Source organism: Urocitellus parryii, chromosome 12 (genome assembly GCF_045843805.1).
Source record: "Urocitellus parryii isolate mUroPar1 chromosome 12, mUroPar1.hap1, whole genome shotgun sequence".
NCBI classification, from domain to species: domain Eukaryota; kingdom Metazoa; phylum Chordata; class Mammalia; order Rodentia; family Sciuridae; genus Urocitellus; species Urocitellus parryii.
Window position 1 is genome coordinate 11328379 of NC_135542.1, and position 11809 is coordinate 11340187.

General features: G+C 36.9%; 1 protein-coding gene and 1 pseudogene across 3 annotated transcripts; one reads left to right on the forward strand and one right to left on the reverse strand.

Annotated features, from left to right (window-relative positions):
* The first annotated feature begins 75 nt into the window (after positions 1–75).
* On the forward strand, positions 76–11526 carry Mitd1 (microtubule interacting and trafficking domain containing 1). Of its 3 annotated transcripts, none has more exons than XM_026412570.2 (7): positions 76–257; positions 3685–3786; positions 6228–6364; positions 6994–7080; positions 9675–9793; positions 10716–10776; positions 11065–11526. In XM_026412570.2, the coding sequence occupies exons 1-7, from the start codon at positions 107–109 to the stop codon at positions 11158–11160; spliced, it is 753 nt and encodes a 250-aa protein (XP_026268355.2). In that variant the 5' UTR covers positions 76–106; the 3' UTR covers positions 11161–11526. The 3 variants fall into 3 exon arrangements, with proteins under 3 accessions (XP_026268355.2, XP_026268356.2, XP_026268357.2); XM_026412571.2 differs by having other exon boundaries at positions 9678–9793; XM_026412572.2 differs by lacking the exon at positions 3685–3786.
* On the reverse strand, positions 8963–9647 carry LOC113199558 (cytochrome c oxidase subunit 7A2-like, mitochondrial pseudogene; annotated as a pseudogene).
* Positions 11527–11809: the final 283 nt, after the last annotated feature.

The window sequence follows — 11809 nt, forward strand, 5'->3', positions numbered from 1 at the left end:
CCCGCTGAAGAATGAGCATAGGGAGAGAGCGCAGGCGCACGACGTCACGTGACCGCTTCCGGGCAGCGCGGCTGACCCGGGTAGGCTGAGCCGAGTTCTTGTAATTATGGCCAAGCCCGGGGTGGCGCTGGGTGCGGAGAGCACGGCTGCGGCCACTGTGCTAAAACGGGCAGTGGAACTAGATTCGGAGTCTCGGTACCAGCAAGCTCTTGTGTGCTACCAAGAGGGGATTGACCTGCTCCTGCAGGTTCTGAAAGGTGAGCTGTGAGCCTCGGAGGGCATAAGGACCGTAAGTTTCGATTTCCGCTTTGTCTGCAGTGAAATGAAACCTGAAAGTGATTCTTCTACACCACCAGGAAACAGATAAGAAGGTGGGATGTCTACAGGACAAATGGGCTGGTTTCTTCTCTCTCTCTCTCTCTTTTGTATTATAATTATTTTTTTAGTTGTTGATGGGCCTTTATTTTATTTATTTGTACGTGGTGCTGAGAATGGAACCCAGTGCCTCACGCATGCCAGGCAAGCGCGCTACCACTGAGCCACAACCCTAGTCCCTGGTTTCTTCTTTATGTCTGTGATAGATTGATGTCATCATGAAAATGGGGGAGGTACTATTCTAGATTTTAAAACACTTAATGAGACATAACAAAATTACTGTATAATCCTTGATAGATGGTAGGTGGGTTTGAACGAACTTTAAGAGACATTTTCGATCAGTTAAAGTTTCGGTGGATTCGGTGACACTGAAATTACTGATTTTGTTAAGCATTTTTTCCCCCTGAAAACTGTCAATATTTAGAGATGCAGACTGAAGTGTTTCAGAAAGAAATGTTGTGACATCAGTATTAATTTTACTTAAGCAAGAAAATTTTTTTAAAAGTTTAGGGGGGCTGGGGTTGTGGCTCAGCGGTAGCGCGCTTGCCTGGCATGCGTCAGGCACTGGGTTGATTCTCGGCACCACATACAAATAAATAAAATAAAGGTCCATCAACAACTTAAAAGTATTAAAAAAAAAAAAAGTTGGGGTTGGGGGTGTAGCTCAGTGGTAGAGCACTTGCCCAACATGGCTGGAGGCCCTAGGTTCAATTCCCAGCATAAATAAATAAATAAATAGGCAAAGCTGCTAACAGTTTTTAAAATCCAAATAATGGATAATTAATATGTTCATTATAGTACTGTGCTTTTTTGTTTAAACATTTTGTTTGAACATTTTCATTAAAACAACAAAAATAATATTTTTTCCTAAATAGATGTACTGAAATTCAGTATAACAAATACACAGGGTTATAGGTAGATACATGAGAATTTTTGTGTTATATAGTTATTCATTATTGAAAAGTAACTCAAAATTCCTTTACTCTCAGCACAACCCTGACTCATAGAAGACACCCAATAATTAGGTAGTAAATTGACTAGCCCCTACACCCCAATCCAGGAGCCCCAGTGTGGTCTAAGATGATTTCCTGGGTGCTTTCTGGTTGAAGCTTGTTATAATTTAAGTTTATAGAAGCTTTAAGAGAGCAGAGGGTTTCCTTCAAAGTTTGGTGCCTTTTTTTTTTTTTTCCCAAAACTCTAAACACCTTTGTAGAGCTTATTTAATGGCGACGATGATAATGATGGTGAGGTCTGGTTTCATAATTAATATTGTTCTATGAATCATGAGTTGATGGCATTCTAATTTCATTGCATGGAAGAGTAGTTAGCTTTCAAGTTCTGCCACTAGGAGATGGTAGTACCACAAGTGGAGCCCAAGGCTTTCATGACTTCTATACTGAATCACAAAATGAGAAATGGTATAGTGTCAGGTGGAACCCTGCTGAAGTCCTGGCTGTTGTAGGAATCTGAAACAGGAGAATCATAGGAGTTCTGCTCCAATGTGCTTCATTGATCGCAGAGCCATTACAGAAACAGGACATGACAGAGACAGTTTAAGACCTCAATGCAAATAACTTTAATGTAGAGAATGTGTCTGGAGAGAGAGACAAGTGCAATGAGGATTTAAACAGGTAAATGTCGTATGGGGATAGAAAGGTAGAGGAGGTGTTTGGTAGAGGATTTGGAGGAAAAAGAATTCCAGAGGTCAGAAATTCAGCTAAGAATAGGCATGTTTTTGGGCTGTTTTACCAATAAATAGTTGAGTTTGGTTCAGTGTTTGTATGAGGAAGGGTGAGAAAAAAATAAAAGTTTAAAGTAGCTAGAGGTTTGGATCACACTGGACTCATTCTGTAGGCTAGGAGAATGACAGTATTACAATTGTATTTCAGTGTTAGTATTTCTTAGGAATATGCTTTCTCTCATGTATTTTCATGACACACTCCCTCTCCTATTACAGGCCTTTACACAAATAACACCTTTGTGAGGCTTTCCCTGATCTCCAGTATAAAGTTACAACCCCATCCTAGCCCTCCCTGTCTGCCTTCTTTTTTTTTTAATTTAATAGCACTTATCATAATCTATTGAACGTATTTTAACAATTTATTTTTATTGTTGTCTTTCTTCCCACTTAAAGGGGAGAATTTTGTCTCTTTTATTACCCGCTGTATTCCCAGTGCTTAGAACAATGTCTGGAAGGTAGTTAAGTTCTCACTAATTATTTCTTGAATAAATGACTGAATATGCTAAGGGTGTAGGATAGATATTAGCCTATAGACCCTGGATTCCAACAGACAAATGAGAGTTCCTCCTGGTATTCCAAGGAGAAGTGATAGGGCCTGAATGAACCAAAGATGGAATCAGTATTAGGATAAGGAGGGGACAGTATAGATGTTGAATTACTAGCATTGGCACATGATTGGATGTGGGGGTGAAGTTTCATTGGCAATCAAAGATAACTGTAGAGTTTCAAGCCTTGGAAAATCAAAGCATGATGATTGAAGGGTTGCCTACACTGTCTACCATTGCCAGCTGATCAAAGATGATGACTAAGAAAGGACTACTACTTTTGTACAACTAGAAAAGACTACTATATTGCTGAGCTTAGCTTTTGAAATCACTTAGAAATATTTCATTCCTAAAGACCAAATGGCAAGTAATTAAATTGAGTGGGCAAATGCAGACTTATTTTTCCAAGAAAGAAAACATTAGTCGAAAAATTGGTAAAATTCAAATAAAGTTTGCTAAAAAAATGAGAAATTAAAAATGAAACTATTATGGAAAATATAAGCAATGTCGAAGGAAGGAAAAGAAGAAATCAGAAATGATTCGGTGGGGTAGATAAGATTTTTTTGGCAACATGGTCAACATAACATTTTTTTTTTTTTTTGCGGGGTGGCTGAGAAAATAATTGAGCTAATTATAAATGAAGTTGTCTGAAAGAAGTTGGTTTTATGGAAGATACTTCTTGTTATCTTTTAATTATGCTAAAATTTAAAACTTGTGGGTAATTAGGACAAAACAGTGCTTGGACTCAGGTTTAATATGTAGGAAGGTATCTTTCTCAGCCCACCAGATTTGGTTTCCCGTGGGTGATAGCATCAGAGACCCATTCCTAAACAAAGCTGCTTCAGGTGTTTACTAAAAGTGAATATCCTGCATCAAGCTGAATTTGAGCTTAACATCTATATATTTTAGGACTAAGACAAACAGTGCTAAAATAGGAAATTTTGGGGAAACTGGACATAATGTTTGAACTAAATAGAAAAACTGTTTTGAGACTTGAGTTTTTTTGTTTTTTTTAATTTATAGGGACCAAAGATGATGCTAAAAAACGTACTCTCAGAGAAAAAATTTCAGGCTACATGGATAGAGCAGAAAACATAAAAAAATATGTGGATCAAGAAAAAGAAGGTAAAAAGACTACTTTCAGAAAATGTGTCCAGGACTGGGGTGTGGCTTGGTAGTAGAGTGCTTCCTTAACCTAGCATATGTGAGGCCCTCAGTTCAATCCCCAGAACTAAAAAAAAAAAAAACCAGTAGAAAGAAAATGTGTCTGTAAGTTACAGTAATATATTCTATTTACTCAGTATTTCTGGCTTTTGTCCTTTGGACCTCTGTGTGGTATGGACTGTTTGAGCCTGGGAGATTATAGATTTACTCTGCATTTCCTCTTCCCTGTATTGAAGTTATCTTAACCTTTTTTTAAGAAAGCATGCTTGTCTTTTCATTGACACATTTAGCACCCAACACCAACTTAGACCCTGCTGACCTGTTTTATCATTTCAATCTCATTAGAACTTTAGGTTTCACAGCACGAATCTCCTGAAGTCTACCTGGACATGTGCCACGGGAAGATTTTGGTGCTTTCCCCCTTTGCTCTTCTGATGAAAGCTATACATACTGCAGAACTTTGCCATTTTTAAAAAGGAATGTGCAGATCCCCAGGAAGCTTGTGTATGGAACCCAGTTTAAGAACTACTACAGAGAAATACTGAATATGGATCCTGGATTTTATTTGAAAGTCTAAAATCATTACAGTAGCCAAAGAAACTCCTGGGACTTCTTTCCGATTTTATTGTGAATCAAAATATTTCAAGAGTTATGTATTCCTAATGATTAGAGGTGAGATTTTAATTCCCTACTCATAAGATCCAGTTTACAGACATCTGTATAAATGGGCATTGCCACTCTTATCTGAAGTGCACTCTAGGGCCAGTGGTTCTGCAGCCCTCAAAAATAGTGTCCTCAGTCCTTAGTTGATTTTCCTCCACATTCTCACAATCCACTGCCCAGCTCTTCCTAATGTTCTGTACTGACATATCCTGCAGACTCCCACTGAACTGTTTGAGTGGAAATAAAACTGTACTTTCTTCACCACCAGTTCAAATATAGAATGAAATTTACCTCCAAAACAATGAAATATAATACCACATCAGCACTGAGTTAAGATAACTTATATGACTAGTATGCCTTGAAAATTTATGCATATTTGCTGACATTATCTCTGTGGAAATATTTGGAACAGAATCCAAATCACAACTGTGTGTGTGTGTGTGTGTGTGTGTGTGTGCGCGCGCGCGCGCGCGCTAATTGCCTGGGGGTTGGTTGTTTATAGTGCTAGGAGTTGAACCCAGGACCTTGAACACGCTAGGCAAGTGTTCTACCACTGAGCCACACCCTAGCCCAGCTTTTATTTATTTATTTTTTTTGACTTTAAAAAGCTTCTTTTTTTTCCCTTTATTTAGCTGACTCTGTGCTTTTGCTTTCAACACTTTCACAACAAATTTCTGCTCCTCATTAAGAAAACATGCTTGTCTTTTCATTGACACATTTTAGCACCCAACACCAACTTAGACCCTGCTGACCTGTTTTATCATTTCAATCTCATTAGAACTTTAGGTTTCACAGCACCTGGACATGTGCCACAGGAAGATTTTGGTGCTTTCCCAATCTTCTTCGTACAAAAGTAAACAATTCTGTTCCCAGGGTTTGGGTATAGCCTGGTTTTGTAGGCTTTGTTAGGAAAGCCTACAATAGTACATCAAATAATGGGCCATTCTGAGTGCCTCTAAACACTACTCTGCAGAGGGGCCAAACCACTTTAGAGAAGGTGTATAGTGCAATAGCACATAAGTTAAAAATTACCAGTAGGGTTATATTTTTTAAAAACTTTAAAGTTCTCCGATAACTTATTCAAAAATTAGTAACACCAATAGAATTATCCTATTGATCATGTGACATTGCCAGTCTTTCACTTGAATTATTAAGTTGTACTCTAAGTTTCCACTTAAAACATTCTGTAGTGTGATTGGCAGATACACGGCTCTGGGCTCAATTGCCAGCACAAAAGATTAAAAAGAGAGAGAAAACAACAACATCTTTTAGTGCTAAGAAAGCCTTCTGAATGTCCTGTTAATGCTGTTTGTATTTAATAATTTATTAAATTGCAAGACCCCCCCCAAAAAAAAAAAAAAGATAAGTCTGAAGAGGACCAGCTGCTACTAGTTGTGATTTTATCCATGGTAACAAAAAGTTATCTAATGGGATGCTTTTGTACATACAGTACTCCCTCGAATAAACTTTTTTCTCTATAGGATCCAGCTCAGAAACCTGTTCCAAGAAACCTCTGGAATTTCCCCTTCCTACCTTAATGAAGATAGAATCACTCATGGAGTGGTTTGTCTTATTTACCTCTGTATATGTAGCATCTTGTAATATGTACAGAATAGACATTCAATAAATATTTTTTGAGAGAATAAGTTTAAAAATTAATTTGTAATTGATCATGAGTAATCACTATGTGAAATATAAAATGTATAAAAATTTATATTACTGAAGCTTGTGTCTTATAGATGGAAAATATCACAAGCAAATTAAAATAGAAGAGAATGCGACAGGATTCAGTTATGAGACACTTTTTAAAGAATACCTTAATGAGACAGTTACAGAAGTTTGGATAGAAGATCCTTATATTAGACAGATTCATCAGGTAAGTGAAATACACTAAACTATAATGAAATGTTATTTTAAATGTATAACCAGCCATCCATGTTTGTGGGTTGCACATCTAGATTCAAAGGAAGTTGAAAATATCTTTTAAAAAATTGACATATGCCAGGCATGGTGGCACACATCTGTAATCTCAGTGGCTTGGAAGCTGAGGCAAGAGGATCACAAGTTCAAAGCCAGCCTCAGCAAAAGCAAGGCACTAAGCAACTCAGTGAGACCCTGTCTCTACATAAAATACAAAATAGGGCTGGGGATGTGGCTCAGTGATTGAGTGCCCCTGAGTTCAAACCCTGGTGCTCCACCCCCCAATAATTTGACGTCTGTATAGAATATTCCCAAGTTTTTTTCTTGTCATTATTCCCTAAGCAAAATAGTGAAACAACTATTTACATAGGATCTACATTGTATTAGGTAATGCTATTATAAGTATCTACAGATTCAAAGTATTTAGGAGGGTACGCAGATATTCTGTGCAAATACTGCAACATTTTATATAAAGGACTTGAACAACCATGGGTTTTAGTATGGTGGGGGTCACTGAAACCAGTGCCCCAGAATACCAAGGTATAACTATACTAGCTATTAATAACCCATCTTGCTGTCTTTCAGCTATATAACTTACTTCGATTTTGTGAGATGCTTATTAAGAAACCATGTAATGTAAAAACTATTCACCTTCTCACCTCTCTAGATAAGGTAAGTATCTGGAAGAACTTTCTTAACTTACTAATTTTATTCAGTTACAAGGTATAGTCTGATTAAGGAAAACCTTGATGCACTGTATTGGTTAGATTTATTTCCTTGAAATTGAACTTATTATCTAAATAATAAGCATAGCATATCTTGAGAAAAATGCTGTTGATTTTAGGATGTTGACCTTATTTGGCCATTTTGCTGACCTCTGTTAGTTCAGGTAGTTTGTTAGTTCCGTGTTTTGGAGGTGATCATGCAGTCTGCACTTTGGGCAGTTTTGTCTCTTTACCTGGGATTAGCAGCATGATAGAAGGCATCTCTATTTTTATTTTTATTTTTTTTATTTTTTTTTTTTTATTTAATATTTATTTATTTTTTTTAGTTCTCGGCAGACACAACATCTTTGTTGGTATGTGGTGCTGAGGATCGAACCCGGGCCGCACGCATGCCAGGCGAGCGCGCTACCGCTTGAGCCACATCTCCAGCCCCTCTATTTTTATTTTGACCTAAGTAGTAGTTTTTCTAAATAATCATGATTTCCAGGATTACTTGAATAAGTAGGCAGCCCCACTTGAATGACCTAAAGATAATTACTAAAATACATATAAGGAGACAAGTTGGAATTGTGAATGTTCATGTTAGAAAAAGAACAGTTATTTTTATAAAAACTATTGTTTTCGAAACAACTTCACAATCTTGAGTTAACTTGTTATAACAGATATAGAAACTAATAGAACCTTTTTTTCATTCATGTATTTATTCCTCACTCAAAATAAGTCATAATTTAAAGCCATAATTTTTCCACATTTTTAATTGGTACATTATAGCTGTACGTACTGGTAGAATTTGTTGTTACATGTTTGTACATGCATACAGTGTATCAATATAATTTGGTCAGTGGCATTCCCCAGTGTTTCCACTCTTCTCTCCTCCCTACCCCAGGTCCCTTTCCTCTGTTCTACTGATCTCCCTCCAATTTTCATGAGATTCCCACTCTCCCTTTTCTTTTTTCCTTTCTAGTGTTCATATATAAGATAAAACATACAACTCTTGACCTTCTGGGTTTGTAAAGTTATAACATTTTAAAAGATAAAGGAGAATTTGTGGTGTTAACAAGACAGATACTAGTCTAAGGTGCAACACTGAACAGTTGTTCTCTTTGTCCCATAGTGGAATAAATGCATGACAGTTACACATAAAATTTCACTAAAGATCTGGAATCAGGCAAATAATTCTTCGAAACAAACTGCCCAATGAGCAGAGGCATGCTGCAAATATTTTTCTGTTAATATTTTACTATAAGATGAAAAAATTTCCAAAGTGACTACTAATTCAGATCCTTCATTTCCTGTGCCTGGCCTTGAATTCTGTCTTCCTTGGTCACATCCAAATCCAGAAGGTTTCTGCATTCCATGCTGAAAAATTCATTCCTCAGCACAGACGGACATTAATGAGCCCATGTGCAACCTTCATGTAGTACCTCCAGGGAAGTCAGGAGCTCAAAACACAGAGCACAGCATCATTTCTATAAAAAATAATTTTGGCTGGAGATATAGCTCAGTTGGTAGAGTGCTTGTATCACATGCACAAGGCCCTGGGTTCAATCCCAGCACCACCAAACAAACAAACAAAAAAACCACTCGTGTGTGTGTGTGTATGTGTGTGTGTACGTACATTTATATAAACAATAATTTTAACTGTCAAATGAGCTCTGACTTTTGAAGACCACATATATAAACAAACCAAAATACTGTCTTCATATCTTTTTTTTTTTGTAAAAAGTTGAGTAAACCATCAAAGTAGGAAAAAAAGTACAGAAACCATGAAAAATGAAAATTTAAAGGGTTTATGCCAAAAAAGACAAACCAATCTTCTCCAGCCCAACTCATCTGTTTTTGGGCGGTGAAATTTTATACAGGGTTATCAGGCAGTAGATGGTCCCTCCCATAGTTTCCGCCATGCAGCTCCAGTGAAGCATTCAGTCAAGCAGTCCTCATTTCCGGTGGATGTGCACACCATTGGATTCCTGGAAAATCTGTATCTCTGGAACTTTGTTCTTCCCAGCACAATCATATTCAATGGGACTGGTGGTCAGTTTAGATGGCATGACAAATATGATAGGTGGCTCTTCTCTGGAAACCAGAGGCCTTAATCCATGGAATATCTCACCTGAGTGGACTTTAGAAACTTCATACACACAGTAAAGATACATCTTAATCTGGGGGCTGGGGTTGTGGCTCAGTGGCAGAGCGCTTGCCTAGCATGTGTGAATCACTGGGTTTGATTTTCAGCACCCCATATAAATAAATAAACAATAAAGGTCCATCGACAACTAAAAAAAAATTAAGAAAAAAGAAAGATACATCTTAATCTTGAAGATCCCGCAGACTTGTAGGCCTCTTAAGCCCAAACTCCAGCCAACTTCTGCATGAAGTCACTCAACTCATAATACATGATAACCTGTGTCCACAGCTAATGCTGTGTGACCACCTATAGAACCTTTTCATATTAATCTATCTATACAATATTCATTGTATAGCTTAGGGATAATTTAAAATATTAATAAATAAGGTAGCAAATTATATTTTTGCTCTTAGCAGGGGTATGTGAAAGAGTCACAAAGAAATGGCCTAGAAGAAATAAAAATGTCACTCAGTAGACATGGAGTGCTTTTGGAAATAGAATACTCTTCTTCAATACATGACCGAGAAATTAGGTTAGTGAACAGTATTTTTATTTTTATACAATTGAAATATATGTTTTAAATTTTTCTTAATAAATGTCATAATTGCATGTGAATATTATATTTAAATATTCAGAATTCAAATAAAGCTCAGTTCTAGTAATTTCACTTTTGAAAAGAGGAAAACCTTAGCTTACTTTGTTCTGTGAGTATAATATTTCCTAACTTTGAATTTACATGTTCTGTGTCATGTGAGAAGAGGCAGTACTGCTTTTCTGCATGGTACATTAAGTATTATGATATTGAAATAATTCCTTTTCTAATGAAATTAATATTTAGTGTGGTTTTCCTTAAAGTTGGTAAGTAAATATTTTGATAGACACAGTAGTATGCTGAGTCAATAAGAAAACAGTATATGCAGTTATTTTTATAATATTTTCCCTCTGTTTAGAACAGTGGTTTTCATAATGATAGCAATAGCACCCTTATTTTTAATGAAAATTAACTTAAATATGCAGAACAGATGAAAATACAGTTGCTGAGGTTGCAACAGGGGTAAGGGTCCAGGACTCTTCCTGCTCACTTGCACCATCTGCAGGTGGGGAAACCCCCAGAACACCCCGATCCCTTGACCGACAGCTTCCCTGAATATATTTGGTAACCACTTGTTAGCAGAACAGGGAAATTTTATCAACAAGCTGAAATTCAAGAATAAGTTTTAATTTAATTGTTAGATTTTTTAATAGCTAATCAAATCAGCTAATTATTTCTGTGGTCCTTTTGTTTCATTGTAGACAGAGCCCATGATTAACCCCAGGTTAGATTGAACTTGTGTCATTAGAGGAAGTGGTTTTCTTGGTTAGGGGGAAATTTTGCTCATACTTAACACAATACAGCTTTAATAATTGTCTGACTTTAATGCCTTGAATATAATACTCTATATTAATTTCAATAGGTTCAACAATGGATGGATGATTAAGATCGGAAGGGGACTTGATTATTTTAAGAAACTGCAGGTAGGAAGCTAGGCATGGTGGCAAATGCCTATAATCCCAGCAGCTTGGAAGACTGAGGTAGGAGGATTGCCAAATTCAAAGCCAACTTTAGCAACATAGCGAGATCCTATGTCTAAATAAAATATTAAAAGCGCCAGGGATATGGCTCAGTGGTTAAGTGCCCTAGGCTCAATTCCTGATAGCAAAAAAAAGGAAAAAGAAAGAAACTGCAGGTAGGACATAATTTTATGAGTTCGTGTTTAGTGCTGTTTTTGTATAACTTTTATCTATATGTATTTTTCTTCCTAGGGTCGTTTTCCCCTTGGATACCATGATTTTGACCTGAGGCCATGTCATGAAACAACAGTGGACATTTTTCATAACAAGCATACAAAAAAAATATGATGGATAGTGGCCTAGTCAATATATATTTCTACTTTCAGTGATATCTTAGTCCATTTTCTGTTGCTATACCTGAATACCACAGGCTGGATAATTTATAAAGAATAGAGGTTTATTTAGCTCTTGGTGGAGGCTAAGACATCTTAAGAACATGGTGCTGGCAACTGGTGAGGACCTTCTTTATGCACATGGAGGACGGCATCACATGGCAAGACAAAGCAAGCATGCCAGAGAGCTTAACAAAGCCACTCCCATGAGGCACAGCCCTCATGACCCAGTCATCTTCCAAAGGTCCCACCTCAACACTGCTGTACTGGGGACCATGTTTCCAACACATGAACTCTTGGGGAACACTAAATTTAAACTATAGCAAGTGAACATAAGATTTTTTATAAATTATTTTTTTACTATGAATAGACCTTTCCTATAATAAATGAATTGACAATACACTTACATTTCTACTCATTTATGAATTCTGTGTGTCAACTGTAGGAACAATCAGATATTTTGGCAAATGCATTACTCAATAGGTCTACAGTGTTTCTTTTTATATAGTCATATAGCTGGTTAAGATTTTGCCAGCTTTTTCTCTATTTGGCTGTTGGAAAATAAGTCAACAGATAATGAGCATCTCTTATGATGTGAGCTGGAT